The sequence below is a fragment of the Tenebrio molitor genome, chromosome 8, assembly GCF_963966145.1.
Source record: "Tenebrio molitor chromosome 8, icTenMoli1.1, whole genome shotgun sequence".
Classification (NCBI taxonomy): Eukaryota; Metazoa; Arthropoda; class Insecta; order Coleoptera; family Tenebrionidae; genus Tenebrio; species Tenebrio molitor.
Window position 1 is genome coordinate 14,400,460 of NC_091053.1, and position 24,278 is coordinate 14,424,737.

At 34.4% G+C, this 24,278-nt stretch overlaps 1 protein-coding gene across 1 annotated transcript; it reads left to right on the forward strand.

Annotated features, from left to right (window-relative positions):
* Positions 1-1,033: 1,033 nt before the first annotated feature.
* Positions 1,034-22,370, forward strand: LOC138136397 (uncharacterized). The gene is made up of 3 exons (XM_069055577.1): positions 1,034-1,194; positions 16,145-16,245; positions 18,645-22,370. Exons 2-3 carry the CDS (start codon positions 16,234-16,236, stop codon positions 20,442-20,444), a joined length of 1,812 nt encoding a protein of 603 aa, XP_068911678.1. The 5' UTR covers positions 1,034-1,194; positions 16,145-16,233; the 3' UTR covers positions 20,445-22,370.
* The last annotated feature ends 1,908 nt before the right edge of the window (positions 22,371-24,278 follow it).

Genomic DNA, 24,278 nt, shown 5'->3' on the forward strand with positions numbered 1-24,278 from the left:
CAAAATTGCGCGACTATGAACTGTCAAAGGAATGTCAACTTTATCCTACCCACATGATGGCGAAAATATGTAACGAGCGTTTAAATAATATTGTGTTCGAGCAGGCCGTGATTTTTCTTCTCTTTGATCATCATTTTAATGTAAATTAAATGTAAACATTTTGCAAAATTTACAAAAGTATTCCAAGATTTTTTTCCCCTCAATTTTTACCAAACGAGTCGTTTTGTGTGATTAACTATATGCCGTTCACGATTGTTTTAAACACGCAGGAGGCCACGATATTTTTTTGTTAGATTGGCGTCAGGTCCTGTGATATGACGCTTCGTTATTAAATATTCGTCTTGTTGTCAATTCCCTAATTGATTTAGTGTAATTCAATTATAACCTAAAATAGATTTATTATGACCAACAAAAATGTCAGATTTTCATAGACAGTCCGGATTTGAAACAATCGTGAACGGATAATAGTTTCTACATTTTGTAACCATGAGAATTTAAATTTTAATTATTTAATTTTTACTATAACAATGTAACTTTTTAACAAGTTTCATGAATTGGCGAGTTCTTCCACTGATTAAAATTAACACACGTATTTCAGATACACCCTGTACAAGTAGGAAATCCCACTTCAAAATTTTAAATGAAAAATGTTCAATCAGATTCTGAAAATGAATAAACTGCTTATATTCCCCATTAAATAAATTCCCATTTACCTGTTTAGCTGTTCAGTTGCATTTTTCAGTATCTTTATTTCTTGGCTTTTGGCATAAAATTTCCTTACACGTGAAACTTTTCTGTCATTTGAATATTACTGACATAACCTCAAACCTGATCTAGGGAGCTTTTACGATACAGTTCCGAAACGAAAGGTTTTACGGTAGTACAGCCTGGTCTTTGAGGGAATTTTGACATTGGCAATTGTTTAAAAAAAGGACTATAGTTTCAAATAAATAAAATGATGACTGCATACTTTCGATAACCGAGATAAAAAAAAAAAAATCGGTGATAAAATAAACTCGTATCAGTATATATATCTTTAGTCTATGGTATTTGCTCCTACCACTAAGATCTGCGCCGACGGCTGCTCCAGACGGCCTCACGGTTTAAGAAGCCAGTGAAATAAATTGGAGTCTGTCACTGCTACTGCCTGCCTGGATTGCGTGTTTTCCGTTTTCTTCAACCCTCAACATTGAGGTAATATATTTTTTTATTTCGCTTACATATACAGGGTGTCCCAAAAATGGCGTACTAACGGTGCACTACGGTGTAGAAGAAATTACCGTAAACGTCAGAAAAATGTTAAAAAAATTCCATTGGACTTATTTGCTGATTTGGCGGTCTTTGAAAGTGGCACTTAACAGGTCAATTATTTTGAAGTATATGTATGTAATTGTCATGGCAGCTACCTCTCATCGTATATATTATCACAAAGTACCAGATCACTCACTACCAATATCTAATCTTGGATAATAGAGAATTTAGAAGCTTTGGAAATGGAAAAAAATATTTTAAATCCACTACGGTATCATTTCAAGGTAATGATGTACGAATATATCTTTGTTTACATTGTATTACCGTTAATAATAATAATAAAAATAATTGATTTTTTTGTCGGAAACATTTTTTCCAAATTTTTTTCATGTACATTTAAACATCCTCGATAAGGTAGTAAGTAGTTTGTACGCCATTTTTGGGACACTCTGCATAGGCCGTGCCAAAACCAACTAACCACCACCTGTTGAATTAAATTGGTGAAAACAAAATTACACTAAGTGTATAATAGCAATTTTGATATTACTAGGGTGCTAGACTAATCAAATCCAAGTACACAACGTTGCCGGTAAATTTTCTAGGTAGAATGCAATGTTGGTGGTTATTTGGTTTTGACAAAGACTATTCGCAGGGTGCGAAGTAGGTACATAGTGGGGGAAACGAATTCGATCGCAGCGCACGAGGTGTCGAAAAAGCGCACTTTTAGGACGGACCAACAGTGATTGTCACTCAGGGAAATTCAGCGAAACCTGTGTTTTTTTAATAAATAACACGAAAAGTGTCTTTTCTTCATGTTTCCTTTTTAATAAAACGAAATTCTGCCGCTACATTCATAATAATTGTCCTACCATTTTCTACGTGGGAGACTCTTCTACCTGTATCTATTTCGCTTAAATGAAGCGTTATAAAAGTTGGTGTAAACTGGTAGAAACATTTCTGATTTGATAGGTACTGCCAAGTAGACAATTAACTGACAAATACTTAAAATCAAATTTACGTTAGAAAAATTTCATTTCCCGTTTTATTTTTAAATTCAGCTGTACGCTATGAGTTTTTATAACGGAACGCATTCCAGTCTGAATGTTATTAGGCGTCTTGACCAACGACTGAGAGAAAAAAAATGTAACCCTGACAACTAGATAGTTTTTTGCATATCGTAATGAAAGTGGCACTTTTTTACACGCAAAATCGTAGTGAAAGTAGCACTTTTTTACACGAAAAATCGTAGTGAAAGTAATACTTTTTTGTATCATTTTATTCCATCTCCTTGGAGATGATTGTCTACAAAAAAAAAATAGGTATGCTTTGACAATCATAATTTTTATAAATCCTTTTAGAACGTCCTCGTTAATCAATCTGCAGATTCGTGAAAAAAAGTATGACTGTCATAACTAGTTGTATAAATATGTAACTATTTTAGTTACCTATTGCGTTGCTGCCATTTTCATTTTCACTATCTGAGATTTTTTTTTAACTGAAAGCTGCATAACAGTTTTTGGTATAAAATCGGGGTGTTTGTTATGCTATGCTATGCTACTGAAATACCTGTCCGTTCTTTTTGATACACTCGATATAATTCGAACTGTAAAAGTAAGTATACTCTGTCCACTCATAGATTGCTTGACATAAATGTTATAGTTTTCCCATTTATAATTTGGTTTTATGGCAGTGCAATTGTAATTATTAGGGGCTGGGGTAGTGGTTTTGGCAATAGACGTGAAGATATTGTAGCCTGGTCAGACAACAGAGAAGAGACCTTCTTTTACAGTCCTAGGATTTATAGCCGTAGTTGCCTATTGTCGGGGTATTTAACTCCCTGACAACAGGGCTGGTAGTAAAACCAAATTATAAATGGGAACACCATACTAAAAATGTTTACTCAACGCTACAACAAATAGATCCGGCGCGAAATTTAAAAAATGAAAAGAGTAGGTTTAGGTTTACCTACACGTTATGTTTTATTATTATTCGGCATGTTTGCACTTAGGAAAGACGAAAGAAAACTTCAATATAGTAGGAGTAATATATTAGGTTTTATTAATACAGGGTATTTCACGAGTCAACGGAATTTAAAATGCAATCCACAATACATTTTCGAATTTCCCAAGAAAACTGGCTAATGAAATTAAAATATCCAGTTTTTTTTCGGAAATGGCTAAACACAAACAAGAGATTAATATTTAATATTTAATGCATGAACAAAATTTACCTCTGTATCATTTTCGATATTTGTAATGTCACATAAAGTGTTCATAATGTTAAATTCTTGAGGCACGCACTCACTTCACAAATTCAAAAAAATCAACAAAAAATCGTAACGGAACAGATCAAAACAGCAACACGATCAAAATTAATAATTTTTAAAACCAGAGAAACGCAAACCAAAGCTCTAAAGATGAAAAATCGCAAATCTAAATGTTTAAACCACTTGACAGCAGTGACAGTTTCTAATTTGAAATGTCATATAATTTATTTTTCGCGTGGGTTTCATAACATCATAACAACCAATGAGAATGAGTGGTGCGAATGTTTCAACATATTACCAACACAATCTATGACACTTTGTTAATATTTCAATGTTATGGTACTTATGGTTTGGGGATTTTGTTATCTAAGGATATTTAAAAAACTGCATTCTATCAGTGGACGTAGTCTACAACAAATTTTAAGACATTCACGGCAATCTTCTTTTTGCCAATGAATCTCAACCTGTTTGTAAATTTTGAACAAACTTGATAACGAATGCCTGTTTTAACAATTATTAAGCTAATTTTTTACTGAAAAGAAAAAAATAACATGTTTAATAACCAGGTAGAACATAGACATAAACATAAGGGGTCAGTTTAATAATAATTTATTTAAAAACAATTCTAAACAACACCAGATTTATGAAAGCTTACTTACTTTTTTGACACAAAATCACCAACGAAGTATTTAAAACACTGATTTATTTCCAAATCACATAATAGTTATAATAAATCGTCTAAAATATCGATAGTTTATAAAATTATTCGTTTGTATTCTTACTTTTCGTTCTATCCACAAAGTCTAATTCCGTCCTAATTGTCACCACTAGTTGGCGCTGTCATCGCGCACCCAGCGATATATAGACCGTGCCAAACCCAAATAACCACCACCTGTTGAATTATGTTGGTGAAAATAAAATTACACTAAGTGTATAATGGCAATTTTGATATTACTAGGATGCTAGACCAATCAAATCTAAGTGTATAACGTTGCCAGTTGATTTTTTGGGTAGAATACAGTGTTGGTGGTTATTTGGCTTTGGCAAAGACTATATACTGTTGTAGTCTAAAAATTCAGACATTTTACCTTAAAAGTGTTCAATTTATGCAGTACCTTAATAGCATTTTTCACATGAATGTCATGCAAGCTTTTTTCTACGAACTTTTAAATGTTACACTGTATTCAACAATTATTTAGACCAAAGACACCCCTCAGATTTTGGACGTATAGTTGATTTCATATAAATGTTCATCAAGTGAGCTGTGCATGTGTAAAAGCACCTTTAATTTAGTTACATTGCAAAAGTCACATTTATGAAGATCATGTCCAATAAATCTTTACTTGCAAAAAATACAAAGACAGAAACAAATAAGAATTACTTTAATTTAATCAGTAAAAAGACGTAACATTGCTTTTGAAATCAGCACTGAAAAATTAGTCAAATAGGGTTCGCGCAGAGCAAGCAACTTTGAAAGTCAAAGTCACTAGCTTTGGCTTTAATACCAACAGAAAATCAGATTTTCATGGCTTGCTTAAATGCACATTTATATGAAATTGAGTATATATACCATTCACGATGTTTTGGCATAAGGGGAGGCTATGATTTCATTTTTTAACGTTGGATACATGTTTTATTTCTGTCATCTCTGCTGTCACTAAAGTGCCTGACATGCGGACCTATCAAAATGAACGTAACATGTTGCCGAATTTACCGTAATCATAATTAAGCGACTTTAAAACGTATTGACAATCGACTCTTCAACGCCTACTTTGAGGATTAATTTAAATGAACGCACGATATTAGGATTATGATTTGAAGCAGTCGGATTATACGAGGAATGTTTAAAAACTAAGTGAGTTATACGGTTAATAAAAGGATCAGGTTGTCAACATAATACAAACTTTTTTGATACAAAATGGTCTAAAAATAGATAGCTTATCAATAAAATACTATTGTGACCTAGGAATAATACTCGGTAAACTTACTTTTTGCTCGCATATTGAAAAAATAGTCAAGAACTCAAACAAAATGTTTGGGTTCGTCAGTGTAGTGAGTTTGACAACCTGAGAGCACTTGTGTTCCTATACAGTGAGTTTTTTTAAGACTGGCCATAGGGTTTTACATGCTAATTTTTCAACCCCCTGTTAACTTTTGTTCCGATAAAAATATTCAAACCATTTTTGGAACAAAGTTGGAAGATTTTTTAAACTATCGGATAGATTACAATTTAATATCCCAAACCGTCCAAAAAGTTGTGAAAAAAATATTTTTTAGGGCGCCGAAATAATAGTACGTCGACCGGCCGCCAGAGTAGCGCCATTGTCGGCTCAACCCATGACCAACTTCATTAAACTATGTTATGGCCATGGATTTATTAGTACTGGATACGGCAATACCCTATAAACGTATGTCGACTTTGAAAAAACATATCACAGACTTCGGTACCTTCCCCCATTTCATTCTAACCGTATTAAAATATGTTTCTCTCTGTTATTACAATACGTATGTCGTTTTGATGTTTCGCAAATGTCAATTTTGAAGTTTGAAATTAATTCAAAAGTCTGAACCTGTGGTCTGAACTGTCATAAAACTTCCTGAATTCGTAAAATAGAATAATTGCAATAATGAAAACCTGCTGAATTTGTTCTACACCTTATTGTTCTTCAAGATAAGACTTATCTTTTCACTGGTATGTACCTAAAATAGACGATTCTTTACAAATTTCAGTGTTCCAAAAAAAACCTTCTTAAGAAACAAATGGATATCAGTGTGGAAGAGACAATCAAAGTTGCAAACGATGCGGTTATTTGTTCAAAACATTTTCGGAATTCTGATTAGGATGAATGTAAAAAACCATGCAAAATTTTAAAAAGGGTTTGTATAGGTATCTTCACAATACCTGAAGTTTCCTACCACACCTAATGCCCCCTTTAATTTCAATTTCGCAGAAGAACATTGTAGTGGCAACAAAGGTAGAGCGTATAAAACTTAAATATTTAATTTCTCTTTCATAACTTACTTACCTATTTTTAAAAATTGTTAGAAAATAAAACTACGGCTACTCAATCAGCAGATTCGAGATATAATGCAGATGTAACAGTAGAGCATTTTAGTAGCCCTCGAAAAGCAAAACGACATGTAAATATGATCCAACATGTTGACGAGCAAAGGGAAATACACTACGAATGTAAGAAAACTGCGAAAGCTCTAAACAAAAACAAGATAAGAAGTAAACTTAACAAAGTTGTATTATTTAATAATGAATAAATACATATAAGAATCTGTTACGAGTAATATTTATTTTGGTGTTTTTTTGTAAGTTTCATGGATACTTGTGAGTTTGAATTTACGCACAAATTAAAGTTAAGTGGTTCACAAAAATATAGGTAGTTGTTGAAGGCAGACAACTCTCTTCACCTTTGTGGTCCAAACCTGGATTTCCTTTTGTGAAATCTTTTCCAACAGCATTGTCAGTGTTTCACATTAGAGTGAAAAATACCTGGCTTTAGACGAATTAGTCATTCTTAATACGTTCAAGTTCTAAAACAATAATACTTGATAGAGTTAACGGTTCAAATATTCTTGAACTATGCAAACTTCAGAGAAACAGATTAGAAAAAAGATGACAGGAATGACAGGAGAGTAATAAATAATTGATAGATTGAGAATTTATACCAATCAGAGTCGGGGGACTCGCTAAAGGATAGTGCTAATGGTGCTAATACCCAAATAATGCGTTGAGAGCGACAGAAATAGATGGTACGTCTTATTCAACTATGATGGGTGTACACCGTATCCAGTACTAATACATCCATGGTTATGGCCATCCCAAATGTCGAAAAAAAGTAAACCAAATGACAAGTCGATGATGGAGATGAAGTGGCGATATCTGGTGAAATTTAGAATAACCACACATTTAAAAAGTTAAATATCAGGTTATGTTACATGCCATTTCATTGTCAAAAACTGTCAGTTTATACGTTTTCGTCGTGGAACTTGATCATTTCGGAGTAAAACGATGCAAGAATTACAGAATTGGAGGTTCCAAGACGCTAACTTTCCTATAAATACGTTTTTTCGCACGCAAGTGTGAAGGATCACAGCAAACTAAGTGCGAATCGGAATTTCGTCGTGGAACTTGTACATTTCGAAGTAAAACGACGCAAGAATTACAGAATTCCAGGTTCCAAGACGCTAACTTTCCTCTAAATACGTTTTTACCAAGGAGGTTAAAGTAAGAGGAGGGAAAGCGCCCTATGCTGGTAATGCATTGAAAGTGATGCCAATCGTTCCTTCTCCAGCAACCTTTTATGACGAACGTCCTTGAACGGCCCACTGGGTGTCGCATCGCTTTGGCGCCAGTGGCGTTCCTTTAACCCCCGCAACAAGGTGTTAAGCGTTTTTATGTTACAACAAATGCTCCAGTGCGCCCCGTTATGTACTTATAGTTTTTTCTGAATTATAAATTTACTTCTTTTATTTTGGTTAATTTTTTTTCATGCTCTTTATGTTACAAATTACAATAAATGCATCTGTGCGCTCCGTCTTTTATACGCCACTGGTATCATCCCCACCAACCACCCTTGTTTAGCAACCTTTTATGGCTCTGGACGATTTGGCGGGTGGCATCACTTTTTCAAACTTGCTTTCCCTCCTCTTACTTTAACCTCCTTGGTTTTTACACACGCAAATATGAAGGATCACAGCAAACCCGCGCCGAATGGGAATTTCGTCGTGAAACTTGAACATTTCGGAGTAAAACGATGCAAGAATTACAGAAATCGAGGTTTCAAGACGCTAACTTTCCTCTAGATACGTTTTTACACACGCAAGTATGAAAGATCACAGCAAAACCGCTCCGAATGGGAATTTCGTCGTGGAACTTGATCATTTCGGAGTAAAACGATGCAAGAATTACAGAATTCGAGGTTCTAAGACATAAATAAATAAATAAATTATTTTGAAAATTAAAATGAATGAAAAAGCCAGGATATCCAGCTGGCTGTGTCTTATTTTGCACCTACCACAAGCCAGTAGATGGCGTCGGGACACAAAAAACTATGGGAGTTTGCGTTCTATAGGTTTACTGTGTTGTCTATGGTGATCGAGATGAAGTGGCGATATCTAGTGAAATTTAGAATAACCACACATTTAAAAAGTTAAATATCAGGTTATGTTATATGCCATTTCATTGTCAAAAACTGTCAGTTTATACTTTTATGACACTATGGCAGGAACATGAAAAATTACTTAAAATAAATTATTTAAATTAATCATGGATAGCGTTTTTCAAACCAAAATTCAATTATGATTAGCTAATTAAAAATGAACTGAAAGTTTGATTAATTTTTGATTAAGGTTTAATTTATAATTAACACAATGTTACCGTTTTTCAACCTATGATTAACAAAAAAGTTCATGTTAATTCTTGATTAACTTAATCATACGATGTTCTGTGAATTAATCGGAATTTGATGATTAACGTCAAAAGTGACATTGCCGATTTATTGAAAATGTATGATTAAAATAGTAAAACCATAAGTAAAGAATAATGATTGATGATGACGTTAATGCTTATAGTAGTGATGAAGAGCAACGAAAGCCGAAAACTATACGTTTCAGGCCCAATCACTTCGAAGAATGGAACCAAAAAGATTTTTTTAGTCGCTTTCGTTTGTCTTCGCGAACAGTAGAAAGATTGTTAGAAAAAATAGAAGAAGCTATTTCCTATCCAACTAACCGATGAGTGTTATGGAGTAGTCTGTATCAAATTCAGGTGTTACCAGCAACATTTTTGTTTCAGAAATGACTGTCTATCACCTCAAAATTAGTTGCTTTTGAGTCTCCGATTTTATGCAACAGGATCATTCGTCGCTGGAGAGTTTTGTGCTGCACACAAATCTACAGCCAGTGAAACTGTTTTGTGCTTTTTATTTTTTTCAATTTTCAACAATATGTCTATTTTGTGCCACTAGGCTCACAAGCAATTGCTCTTCTTCTTCAGAGAAATTGCCAGATCGCTTAGTTGAATTGCTCACACTTGTACTCGCCATGCTAATTACAAAATGATCTTTCATTTTGATAAATCCTGCATGTTTAATACATTTACTTATCTAAGAAATGGTTTTTAACTAAAATTACTATGAACCAAAATTACAAATTTGAAACTGTCACAAATGACAAATCCCCAAGTTGTCAGATTTAACAGAAAAGCATCAGAAAAGTTAATACCAACGTAACAAACTTTCGATTAATTTTTAGTTAGTTAATCATAATTGAATTTTCGTTTGAAAAACACTATCCATGATTAATTTGAAATTAATCAAGAAGTAACGATTAGCTAATCAAAATGTTAATCATCGATTGAAAAACCGGCCCTAAGGGCCGGTTTTTCAATCGATGATTAACATTTTGATTATCTAATCATTACTTCTTGATTAATTTCAAATTAATCATGGATAGCGTTTTTCAAACCAAAATTCAATTATGATTAGCTAATTAAAAATTAACTGAAAGTTTGTTACGTTGGTATTAACTTTTCTGTCAAATTTGACAAGTTGGTGGTTTTTGATTTGTAACAATTTCAAATTTAGGTAATTGTTTACTTTAGCTACTTGTGGACACCCTTAGGGAGTCCTCCTACATCGTTTCCCACCACTCAAACCTTGTGCAAATGCCGTTGTTTTTCTTTCTTGTTGTGTTTCAAGGTCGCATCAATGATCATTGATCAATGTCTAAAGGGCAAGGAACATTCATTTGCACAAGGTTTGAGTGGTGGGAAACGATGTAGGAGAACGCCCTGCGGCTGTCTAGCCAGAAAAAACGCGAAAATTCCACAAATACCTAGGTAAAGTAAACAATGACCCAAATTTGTAATTTTGGTTCATCCTAATTTCCGCATTTTCTCCACCTACTGATTGTATTTCTAGAGTCTATGCCCCTATAATACAATTAGGAAATCTTGCTATGTTAAAGAGAAATAAGTGAGAACAGAGTCAATTGCTTTTATTGTGCCCTAACAGTTGGGTATCAATCTCTAACCATTTTACCAAGGATAATTACATCCATAAAGCAATTGACTCTGTTCTCACTTATTTCTAGAAGTACTATAAAAAACTTTTGTTTACATTCGTTAATTTCATTTCGATTTGGGGGGATTTTAATATAATTTGGACGCAACGCCGCTAGAGCTCTACTTGTGTACACCACAAGTCTCCAGCCACGCTCCTATTGCATAAAATCGCAGACTAAAAAGCAACTGATTTTGAGGCGATAGACAGTCATTTCTGAAATAAAAATTTTGCTGGTATTTTAACCCCTGAATTTGATGCAGACTACTCCACAACACTCATCGGTTAGTTTGATAGGAAATAGCTTCTTCTATTTCTTCTAACAATCTTTCTACTGTTCGCGAACACAAACGAAAGCGACAAAAAAAATCTTTTTGGTCCCATTCTTCGAAGTGATTGGGCCTAAAGCGTATAGTTTTTGGCCTTCGTGACTCTTCATCACTACTATAAGCATTAACGTCATAAATATCATCAATCATTATTCTTTGCTCATGGTTTTACTATTTTAATAATAAATTTTCAATAAATCGGCAATGTCACTTTTGACGTTAATCATTAAATTCCGATTAATTCACAGAACATCGTATGATTAAGTTAATCAAGAATTAACATGAACTTTTTTGTTAATCATAGGTTGAAAAACGGTAACATTGTGTTAATTACAAATTAAACCTTAATCAAAAATTAATCATCGATTGAAAAACCGGCCCTAAGACTACATTTATTTTGAAGTTTTTATTTTCAATTTTTTTCGATACATTTCCATTGCATTTTTATAAATTTTGGTTTGGTATTTATTTTCCTCAATTGTGACAAACAGAGATTTATGGCTTCCTCACCTTCAAAATTTTGCTCTTTATTTTGACATCGAATTTTGCATGTAACGTTTTCGGTACATTGCAGCCCCTAGTTGCAGCCCGAATTTTGGATTAACATTCTGCCTTTTTATAATTTTAAATATGCTCAGCTTTTCTCATTTTCTTTTTGAAACTTCCACAAGAATTTATATCTTCATTACTACATAAAACAGGATTTACACAATTTACTTATAGCGTCTTCAGTAGAAATATCGTAGATCAGTAGATCGGATGAAAATTCTATAAAAAATAGTTTTCAGTTGAAATATAATTATCAATATTTTTTTACTATTACTGGAAGTAAGTCTGGACTGGAAAAGGAGGGAAGTTGTATCGAGGGTATCTCCGGCCATATTCGTTCGTGCCGAAGTCTTTGCTGGTAAAATGAAGTCCACACACAGTGTAGCTGTTATACCTACACTTTCATAGGCTCCAAAGTTGATAACTGCTTGTTACCCGTCTTTTAATCCATTCCATAAAACGCCCGGGATATTTAATTGGATTTGGAAATCTATGGCGAGTTCCACATGGTTTATAATTCCTTTGCAGGGTGCAAAGTCGCACAATAGTAAATTTATTACTTATGACTTGATATGTCAAAATATAATTTTTTAAATTTTGGCATAAGTTTCCGCGATTTTTATTTTTATAAAACGGCAGCGTCCCCTGACGGCTTGTGGTGGGTGCGTTTCCAAAAAAATGGGGAAAATGCATAGGAGTTTGCGTTCTATAGGTTTACTGTGTTGTCTATGTCGATCACATGACCAACTTCATTAAACTATGTTAACGAATTTCTTTTCTAGTACCACAAATTTCCCGAAGAACCTCAAACCATTTAGCTCTAACTCCACTGTCGTTGGGAAATTGAAATAAATGTTTATCAGAACCACAAATAATGCATTTAATGAGCATTTTCAGAGTTTTTCGATTGACAAAATTTCAAATTTGACGGCAATTTTACCTTGATGTCTAACAAATAGATGGCACCACTTCATCACTATCCCATGGCCAACTTCATCTAGCTTCCGCTGCGCTCCATACGGCCGTCCCAATACGCCAATTTTCATTGTTGAAATTGATTCTACATACTAACCTCAAAAAATCGTTTGGTAACTAGCCCCAACTAGCGGAGAAAAATGTTAATAACAATGATTGACGTTTCCTTCAAAAGTGTCATGAAGTTTCAAAAAGATATGAAAATCAAACGAAAATATGTAATAGTCTTGTAAAACTGGAAAATATTTAACTATATTTAATACATCATTTACATAAAACAATGGAAAAGGAACAAAACTCGAAAGTAACGTAATTTTAAAAAGCATAAAGGAGTGATAACTAAAGAACATATCTAAATGGGTGGATAGGTAGGTAGGTATGTAGGTACCTCTTTGGTAGATACGTAGTATTATAATTTTAAAACCTTTCCACTTATGGGTTTCTTAGCAATTGATTTTCTTTTTATGGAATCAGTTTTTTGTGAACAACTATTATTTAAAAGTGGTTTCATCAATAATTCTATAATAACTACAAATTTTGTCTTTATGTGTGTTACAGATAAAGAGGGAATTACGAATTAAATGTGGAAGTAAAATTGTTACGAGTTGTTTGTAAATATTTTCTTGGGCCAAATATGATAAAATTTCTGTGGTGGCAATATCTGCCAATTCTTTAAAAAAACTTACAAACTGATAATTTGGATAAGTCAAACCGCCACGATTTTGAAGATTAATTGAACGTAAAAGAGGACCAGGGGTTGAAAAAGACAATATAGGAAAGAGACAACTGTCGCAGTGAAATATTTCATTTAATTGTTTTACAATATACCCTGCTATGAAAGCAACAGAAGCTGCATATTTGGGGTTACTGCAATTAAAAATAATAATTGGTTTACTTAAATTTCGAATTTTCTCTAAGAGTCGAAAGGGTAGTATCAAGTCCGGTTCACATTTTTCCGCCAAACTGACAAAAAAACACTGTTTCCCCATCAACCCATAAAGATTTATGTTAAAAATTTTGCAACAGATGGGGCTAGTTACCAAACGATTTTTTTAGGTTAGCTGAATCAACTTTAGACCCTTATTGGGACGGCCGTATGGAGCGCAGCGGAAGCTAGATGAAGTTGGCCATGACTATCCATAACATATTTTATACGAAGCGCATTTTAATGGAATTGGAATGGCCATAACATAGTTTAATGAAGTTGGTCATGCTCAACCAGCACCTGACGATCTCCAATTTTGGACGCTTTGGGCGCGCTAAAAAATATTTTTTTCACAACTTTTTCGACAGTTTGGGATATTGAATTGTAATCTATCCGATAGTTTAAAAAATCTTCCAACTTTGTTCCAAAAATGGAATGAATATTTTCATCGGAACAAAAGTTAACAGGGGGTTGAAATATTAGCATATAAAACCCTATGGCCAGTCTTAAAAAAAACTCACTGTATAATGCACTTTTGTACGGTCTAATTTGGAATATAACACTATAATATGGTGTCCGCTGTATCAAAATGCTATTCACAGAATTGAAAGAATTCAGAGAAAATTTATAAAATTTGCCTGCTATAAATGCTACATTCATTTGGAAAACATCAAAACTTTGTCTTGCTCTGTCAGTCGAAGCATTTTGACTTTTCAAAAGTTTAAATGTCAGAGTTGATTAATTACAACCCTGATTTAATACAGCGAAAAATAGGTGTACGCAAATGTTTTGAAAGCAAGTGTACATCTGTTATAGTACGAGATCCCACTGCATGATTTCTACGTTCATCTGTTTTTTAATCAAAATAAAATTTTTATAGATAATTATGAGTAGAGAAATATATTTCTGCCGGGTTGCCTATCAAAATATGGCCGCAAGTATTTTTTAATTAAAATTAAATTAATTATTTTTTCGTTCACTTGTTTTTAAGATAAATTATAATTCATTTCAAAGAGAGATGTGTAAAGGACTTGAAAAGTTTTGGTTGCCATTTCTCAGTTGCCAACTTCACGTCATTTTTGCTCAATTAGATAGCGTCATTTTTATTTTAACCACGCACAATGCATCCTTATCTGATGCACGGTGTGGTGCGATAACTCTCTTTCGCTCTTATCTATTTTTAACATTTACCCCTATTTGCGGCCAAGCAACCGTATTCCATCGTGTAGAGAAAAAAATTAGCTTTAATTTGATATATAATTTATGACGATACGTTATGAAGTTATAAATTAAACAGAGAGGTGCATGTTTACACCCCGTTGCCAAGGTGTTGCGGCCAACTGAGAAATGGCAACCCAAACTTTTCAAGTTCTTTACACATCTCTCTTTGAAATGAATTGTAATTTATGTAAAAAACAAGTGAACGAAACTGTTTGGAAAAAATTAATTAATTTAATTTTGTTGCCTATCATTTTAATTAAAAAATACTTGCGGCCATATTTTGATAGGCAACCCTGCAGAAACATATTTCTCTATTCATAATTATCTATAATAATGGTATTTTGATTAAAAAACAGATGAACGTAGAAATCATGCAGTGGGATCTTAGACTATTAGTTGTTCCTCATCATAGAACCAACTATGGGTTAAGGTCGCCTTTATCTAGAATCTGCAGGAATGTTAATTTACATTCTCATAATGATGAATTTTATAATATTAAATATAATAATTTTAAAATTAGTTTATGTTCGATTGTATTATAATTCATGATTTATGATATCGTTTAGTGTCCACAAACTATCTGCTTATGGACTAGTCCATAAAGATAGTAAAACGGCCGCTTGTCAATTTTGGGTATTACTTCAAAATAAACGTCAAAATTTTCCTGATTTTATTTAAATCAGGAATGAATAGAATTAATAGAAAACTTTCCAGTTAAGATTCTTTAGCTTTTGCCGCAATTTCACTTACTTTGCTCATTATTACAACTAGAAATAAAGACGATTTCAGTTCGTATTTCAAACACAAACACTGTTCGCTTTCAAATAAATAGTAATAAATAATTTCGTAACCACAGAAACAAAAACAAAACACTTCGAAATTATCGTAATTTTTAGAATCTATTAATTTTGTATCTAAAAGAAACTTAACTTCACAATCGAACATAAAGCTTTGTATGTAATTCGTACATAATTAGGCTTTGTGAACTTGCCCTATTTATTAGCCTCGCTCGCAAGCTCGCTCTGCCATAAACTATAGGGCTCGTCCACAAAGACCTATATTATGTACTTATTACATAAATAGCTATTAAGAAACGCTGTTTTGGGGAGTTGTCACGAGTACCCATTGTTTTTGTTATGTTATTGTATTTGGTTTTTTCTTAATTTGTTCTCCACTGTTACATGGTATTGTTTGCCATTAATAAACCTATTAAACCTAAGCCTTAAACTATTATTTGCAGATAATATCGAGAAAGGATCACGTAATTGAAAAGTATTATTTAATTTATTTATTAGTTATTATTAAAATGTTTTTTTTTTTAATAAAATTTTAGTATGTAACGTAAAATTACGGCACTCCTTGAAGGTGTAGATCTCTGATTGGTCCACTTTAAATTGTCTTTTCTCGAATATCTTTTAAGCTAGATTTTTTTTCATCAAAATTACACATCCAAATGCGATCTCGTGTTTCCTGTTTTTCTTTGGGGCGCGAGTTGTGAAAGGCCCTGTATGCATCAATGATAAAGTATCATTTTTCAGTTTTATTTTTGTTTCAGTGAATCGCAAGCGCAAACACTGCATTCGTTTTTCTTGGGCGATTCCATTGTTGCTTTCCCTGGACCAATGATTTCAATTTTATTGAATAATGCCACCTAAGGTAAGAATCTTTCATTAAAATTACATTGCTTTCATCTAGAAATTTGGAGTTCCAATGTTAAACAGAAATCGATGTTTTGATTAACTTTTGTGCTTTTCTTTTTAATTTTACGTCTTCTTTCTTCGTTTTCAATCAATAGCGAAATTGTAAAAAAAATGGGATGGAGCCGAGTCGAAGACCCGACCTAGTAACTTACCCGACATCAATTTAAACCAATCTGAATTGACCCGAGATACCTACCTTGTCCGTGTTAACCCACATAAGTCGTCTTCCAATTCTCGCAAATAGTAAATATCATTTTCAACATAAAAACACATGCCCTTTCAACTGGCAATGTCAAATTTCCATGTCACCTCATCATTTGTTCGAGCAACCTCCACTCGCTTCCACCCCTCGTAGTCGGATTGACACCAAACTCTATTCGGTGGTCACTATTACAGAGTTATTTCCAATGGCAAGATCCGAGATTATTTTGTTAAAAGTTTCAGCAGTTATCGCCGTCGATCTATGAAGACGTAATATCTATTTATGCACCAAGGGCGTTACAACGATGATTAAGCCCGGAAAACGATGAATCCAACTCGAGGGCTTTTGCCCAAGAGATGGATATCGTTCGATGGGCGTAATCATTGGGTGACGCCGTGGTGCATACAAGATTTTATTTTTCACTGCGTGATCTTAAAAAAAAAATTGGCATCTTTGCAATTATGAATTATGTATTATGCCCCGGTTGTTATGGACATGTTTACGTATTTCGTATCCTAGGAGTTATCATGCAATTATACTAAAGTGAAAAATAAATAATTTGTATGTCCGCCATATTGGAAAAATCCGCAAATGGTAAACATCGTTTCCGACATAAAAACACATTCCCTTTCAAACGGTAAAGTCAAATTTCCATGTTCCCTTGTTATTTTTTCGACCTACCCCCACCCTCTTCCACCCCCCGTGGTCCGATTGACACCAAAAGCTTTTCAACTCGAGAGACCACGGATAAGTTTGTGTTGGTCAAATTTGAAAGCAATCGGTCAAAGCGTTTTTGAGTAATCGTGGGAGAACGAAAAGTGGGACAGACAGACGCACAGACAGACATCATTCTGAAAACTTTATAAACGTGTTCAGGGGACCTCAAAACGTAAAGATCTGATGAAATTAGCAATTCGAAATTTTGGACCGATCACAATAACTTACCCACCTTTGGTCGGGTAAGTTAAAAATGTGCAGCAGTTTCAGGATATTTTTTAAATTAATTAAAATTTAAAATAATAAAGTAAATAATTTCATTTTACTGAACCAAAGCCTTCCAGCGATTGTCAGTGGATATTGTTCGTCTCGAATTTAATCTATCTATAGGTATATATAAAACAAAGTCGGGTTAGTTACGCCATTTATAACTCAAGAACGGCTGGACAGATTTTTATGATCTTTATATTGTTGGATTTGTCTCCGCCCCGATTAGCAGAATAACTATTAAAACATCGAATAACTAACGAAAAAAAAATTATGAAGAAAATTCATTTTGAAAGGTCATGTCATCTGTCACAATCTGTCATTGTGCGCGCATCGACAATTTGAACTTAATTGAGATTTAACGTCAGGTGCTTGCTACCCCAAGCAATGCTACGTCGCGGGGAAGTTGTTTTAGGGTTGAACATTTATTGCTGTGCGGCATACCTAACCTTGAAACTATCAAACAAAAACAAGTGAACAGTGCGTCCAAACCATCAAACCAACAAACCAGTGGAACAAAATCTTCATCTACAAAAGGTTTCCAACAAACACGCATATGCTTAGTAATTCTCTTTCCAATTTTTAATTTAATTTTCCATATTTTCTTCCCGTCAGATGTTGACTGCATCCCAACCAAACTCTTTAAAATATTCAATCCGTTTATGGTGATTGTTAATTCCGGATTATTTTTGTACAGTGAATTTTTTTATCAATGAACCATAGAGATTTACAAGTATAAACTTTATTTCGCGTCAATGGTGTTTCTATTGCTAATTTCAAAATTATTTTTCCGACATGAAATAAAGTTTACACCATGTCAATCCCTATGGTTCATTGATAAAAAATTCACTGCATAGTTAGTTACAACTCGGGACACAGCAATTTGCTCTACTACTCATTATACTCTCACTTCTTGCAAATGAATTTACCGAAAAAACTTAATTTTTCAGTACTCAATGAATTGTCGTAAATTCATGGGAGTTTTCATTTTGATTATTCATTTTATCTTAATAAAAAAACTTCATTCAATTCAGCTAATAAGTTAACACAACATTTATTGATTCTAAGGCGGTACGAAGTTCGCCGGGTCAGCTAGTTTATACATAAATCTAACAATTAATATTTTTTTTAAATATCGAGAATATTTACCCATATTTACTCTCTTGTAGAACACACCTGGATTCGGAATCGAGTACGAAGTACTGGTTCCGGCATACTTCGCATTGAAACTCAACACAGAAGATATTCAAGATTTCCAGATTCAAAGTAACGTCGAAAATATGGGAAACTTGGACGACGTCGTAATTGACGTTATAACGAACGAGACGCAAGTTTCTTTTGGGATGCAACTGAAACATAAGGACGACAGAAACAAGCGTTTGTTACCGGCAAATTTGGAAGCAGAGAAGGGCGATTTCAGTTTGAAGAAATATTGTGAAGCATTTAAAGGTTTGAGCGATGTGAACAAACAACGTCAGTTTATTCTTTACACGAACGCCAAATTCGATCCTGAACGGACAGCAGAAGTGACAAATTTCACGATGATCAAAGACGACTGTTGTGATGGAAATATGTTTTTTAATACGAGTTCCGGTGAAGGAAACGTGTACAGATTCGAAGTCAACGATAAAACTCCTGAAGATGGAAAAATAACGAAATCAGACTACAAAATATTTTTTTCACGATTTCGACTTTTTGTTTGTCAAAAAAATTTTGAAGATATTGAACAAGACATGGCGGAAATTTTGCAAATCGATACTATACACGTAGTTCCGAAATATTTGGAATTGTTTAGAAAATGGCATCAAGACAGATTTACGAATAAAAAAATTGACAAAGCGACGGTGAATGTTCATTTTATCGACATTTTTCTGTCACCATTTATAACAACAGATCATTATTTCCCCTTTGGTCAAAATGAGAAATTAAAATTGTTTGAAAAAGTTATTAAAGAATTCGACGTAACTTTGGTAAATGATTCTTTCGAACACTTTAAGGAAAATTTAACAGATGAGTTTAATCTGGAAGAAGGAATTGAGGGAAAGTTGGAAAGTTATAAAGAACTATACAACATTGGACCCGATGCATCAAATGATGAAAGCATAATGCGTCTAGCGAAAGAAATGAAAATAATTGACAAATATGTACCAGTATTAGAAAATGAAGTCAAATTGAAGGTATTGCGGTATGCCTTCGAAAGACCAATCGTCGTCAAATTCAATGAAACTTCGGAAGAGTTGATTTACAAAATAATGGAACTACATCAACTGGGAAGTAAAATAAAATTTATCTTGGTGGGTCAAGGAATTCAATCGGATAGACTGTCAAGATTTCGAATTTTCGAAAATGTGAACGACTTACGGAGTAACGATCAATTATACAGCGAGGTCACTCGGACATGTCGCTTATCTCTGCAGGGCAGGAAAGAGACGACACTACAAGTACTAATCGATTCCTGTAAAGAAATTTGTGAACACGTCGGACCAAATGAAGTACTTCAAATGTTAAAGGGAAACTTTTTAATCGGACAAGCAACAAAGAGTCGTCTTCCATCATTTTATATAAACAGAGAAGTTTCTTTCAAAGTTGAAAAAATCGATACATTTTTGGATGGTACATTTTTTAAGAAACACTTAGCCGTTGTTAAATTCGACACAAAAGTGATAAATATACAACATGAAATTCGTAAGCGCAACATAAATGTCGTCGATGTTCACGAGTATTTGAAGTCTACACAAATTTCAAATGAATCAAAGATTATATCTACGAATGAAGAATGTTCGGAGCAATTACTACAAGATGTTTTAGAAAAAAGCGATAAAAAATCTGTAGTGTATTTAAGAATTTCCGAAGACAATGGTTTTCTAATTATATCTATACAAGAGAACCAAATTCATCGTTTAACCGCACCAGTGAATATTTTATGCGCCGATCCCGGTATGGGCAAGACGACGTTGTTGAAGAAATAGAGAAACGAATGCGATTCCAGGTTTTGGACAATCGATGTCGACCTCAAAACACATAATGAATTCTTTAAGAAAAAATACGACGCCAACGAAATTTTAAACCATTTGTTCGAAGGAAACGAAAATAATTTTTCGAAGCACATTGGAGATGTTTTTCGGTCGAAGAAAAGTTTTGTTTCTGCAGAAATTATCATAAAAACATACGAATATTCAAAAAAGGAATTACATCAGTATATCAAAAAATATATCAATAATGACAACTTTGTGAATTTTTGCTTGAGGCATGGATGTATAAATTTATTGTCTTCATTATTCGAAAACAGCGAAAAAAGCAATAATTATATAGAAAAAAACGCTTTAGTTATCATTCAAAATACAATAGAAAGCTGTTACTTCCAAGAAAATGAAACATTCCGCTTTGTAATCGATACTCTTCTTGATAAATACGACTTTAATGTGGATTGTACCATATATGCATCAGGAGAAACTACTCTACATTTAGCTGCAAAGTGCGGAAAAATATATGCGGTCCAAATATTAATCGAGAAAGGAGCATCTGTTTACGCCGTTACAACTCATAATGAAACTCCGTTACATTTAGCATCTAAACGTGGGCATACGAAAACAATCGCTTTACTAATCGAGAAAGGAGCATCTGTTAACGCCGTCGCAACTAATAATGAAACTCCGTTACATTGGGCATCTGAACATGGGGAATTGGAAACAGTCGCTTTACTAATCGAGAAAGGAGCATCTGTTAACGCCGTTACTACTAATAATAACACTCCGTTACATTGGGCATCTGAATATAGGGAATTGGAAATAGTCGCTTTACTAATCGAGAAAGGAGCATCTGTTAACGCCGTTACAACTGATAATGTATCTCCGTTACATTTGGCATCTAAACGTGGGCATACGAAAACAATCGCTTTACTAATCGAGAAAGGAGCATCTGTTAACGCCGTTACAACTGATAATGAAACTCGGTTACATTTGGCTTCTCAATTTGGGAATTTGGAAACCGTCGAATTACTAATCAAGAAAGGTGCATCCGTTATGTAACCAGAAGAAATGGAATTTGGCATCGCCTCTACGTGTTGCAAACCGACGCCCGCAGCATGGACATTTCAGCCGTGGTAAACCAGGTGGTGGACCAAGAGAGACATGTTTTCGCCCACGCAAATTCTGGTTTCAGCACCAGAGAACAAAGGTGCCACAACAACGAACAAAAATCCCTACATTTAGTTTGAGGTATCCGGAAGTACATGCCTTACTTGGAAGAGAGATCCAACAATAAATCCCTCACCTGACTCCAATCCGCCAAGGATGCGCAATCCAAGTTGACAAATTGGACGCTGGAGCATCAACAATGCGAGTTTGACCTACAACATTATCCGGGCCCAGGAACCCGGTGCCGAAGAACCAGACGAGATTCTCGACACCAAGGCTGTTGCCGTCAGAGCGAAGCAGGGACAGACTCGGAGCAGCGCTCAGGAACCAGGAGCTGAAGAAACGCTTCCACTCCAACTTCCCGACCAGCCGGACCGCGAGTAAAACCCCAACTTCGTCACATGGGTGAATCGGATGTGTATTTGGTGAATCTCCGCCCGATATTTCCGCGCAGCTTGTAAATACAAGGTTAGGTTAGCTGTAGGTGTTGTTTGTTACTTATTATTTTACTTCTGTTTTGTTTACTTTTGTTGTGATTAAGTGTCAGTAAACTGAGCGGGACGCTGCGTCGTCCCATACTTGTGCTAAGTGGTTGACGTCGAAGAATGGGGCTTTTAACCGTCAAGCGGGGAAGGCCATGTGGCTCCATAGGTAGTTTTAATTTGAATTTTTGTAGTGAAGTGTTGGGAAACCGAGCAGGACACTCTGTGGTCCAATACTTGTGTTAAATTAACAATAAAACAATTTGCTCCAGCCAAACATGTTTCTCATTAATTGTTATTCTCTCAAAGATCTCCGACTCAAATTTTCATTTGGGACGTTCAAACAAAAGGAGAACAATGCTTAGGAATCCAGAGAATTGCAAGTGGAGGCCAAACTCTCTAATGCTTGCCGAAACGCGTTTCAAGCCAATTTTAGGTTTAAAAAAAAAAAAAAATTTGTTCGATTTCATTCCACAGAGTTAAAAACTTTGAGTCAATTTCGGATTTGTATTCCAACAACAAATGTAAATTCGGTCTGGTCCTGATAAAATTCAAATTTCCAAATTTCAAATTGTGCTCAAAAAAGCGGTGACATAGAAAGTTCCAGAAAAATAGCAAAAGCTACCGTGATTGGTTAAAATAACGAATTTGGAACCTAACAAAATTGACTGGCCATTTTGGTCAAGAAGGGGGTCAGAGAGAAAGTGGGGTGAGAATGATCAAAAAGAAAACGGAACCATGAGGAAGGTCTCCAGAAAGGTCTCTCTGCGCTTGATCTCCAAAGTAGCTGCAGGTATGTTTAGTACCGACAGCAGTCATTTTTGTGTGCAAGTGTTGTAAAATTACAAGGTAAGTAAATTATTTCTCTAATCCTTCTACTTTCTTTAAATTGAAGATTTAATTTCTTCAAAATCTTTCATTTCGTTTATTTCAAATTTACTTTCTCGCCGAGGTGATTTTTTTCAAAATAATTGTAAAAGATTTTTTATCCATTATTTGTTCCCTGGATTCTCTCAATAAGTCTTTTTCTTCGAGACTTGATCGAGAGAAATAACGAGGATTGCCGAAGGATAACTTTAAAAAGGGAGATAACTCAAATCCTTATAGGATCAAATGGCTCGCATCTCAAAATTTAATTTAAATTTTCTTGGAGATTTACTCATTTTTTTCTAAATCACAATTTAATTCATTCAGTTAAAATCTTCAAAAAAAAAATTCACAATAAAAAATGTATCAAATTTATTCGTCTATTCGTAAGTTTTGTTGGGATCAAATACCACCAAACATATTTTCTTGTTAAATAAAATTTAAGTGAAGTGTGTTCACTCGTTTAATAATTTAATTAACTTCTTCCAACGTGCGGCCTGTTGATCTGTCTGGCAAGCAAGAGAACGAGGAATTAAATGAATCAAATGAATTCCACTAATTCCAGATATGTCGGGGAGTAATTTCATCAAACTGACAAGAGTTGTTGTCGCAGGACTCGCGGGAGCACATCAAGGCTTCCTTCATCGTGAGAGATATGGCGGAGGTGGCTGAACCTGGAGGTAGACGAGGTGGGTTGTCTGGAGTCCTGCGCGAAAAGGTCGAGCCAGGAGGACACCCTCCTCAGGGATGAGTGAAACCAGTTTGAAAAATAGTCTACATAATTTGGACTACGAGTTGTATTCGGAGGACTATTCCATGAACCAACTTTGGCAATTTGGCAGCAAATCGGAAGAAGAAATTAACGCAGAAATCGAAGGAAATGTTTCCAACAACACAAAAAAGACACGTGAGTCCATTTGGAAGCAATTCTCAACGCTGCATTCATTTGTTAAAAATTATCGCTGGGATCACTAGTGGTGTTACCGATACAATTTCCACAAGTGGGAATATTCGGTCCAATTTTTTGAAACCATGGTAACAAATGTGTAAAATCGTGTTTTTATTGGTCCATTTTTAACAAATGACAGGTGAATGGAATAGTTGACATAATTTGGACTACTCGTGGTATTATAAATGAAAACAGTCACAACAAACCATATTTCATTCATTGCCAAAAGAAGAAACTTCTTCCGTTCCCTGGTGGAGATTCTATACTTTTGTTCGCCTGACTTTGGCGAATTTATCCCATTTTTGGTTATTTCAAACGTTGCTGTCACTTTTGACTTCTGTTCCGACAAGTCGACCAGATAAATATTGA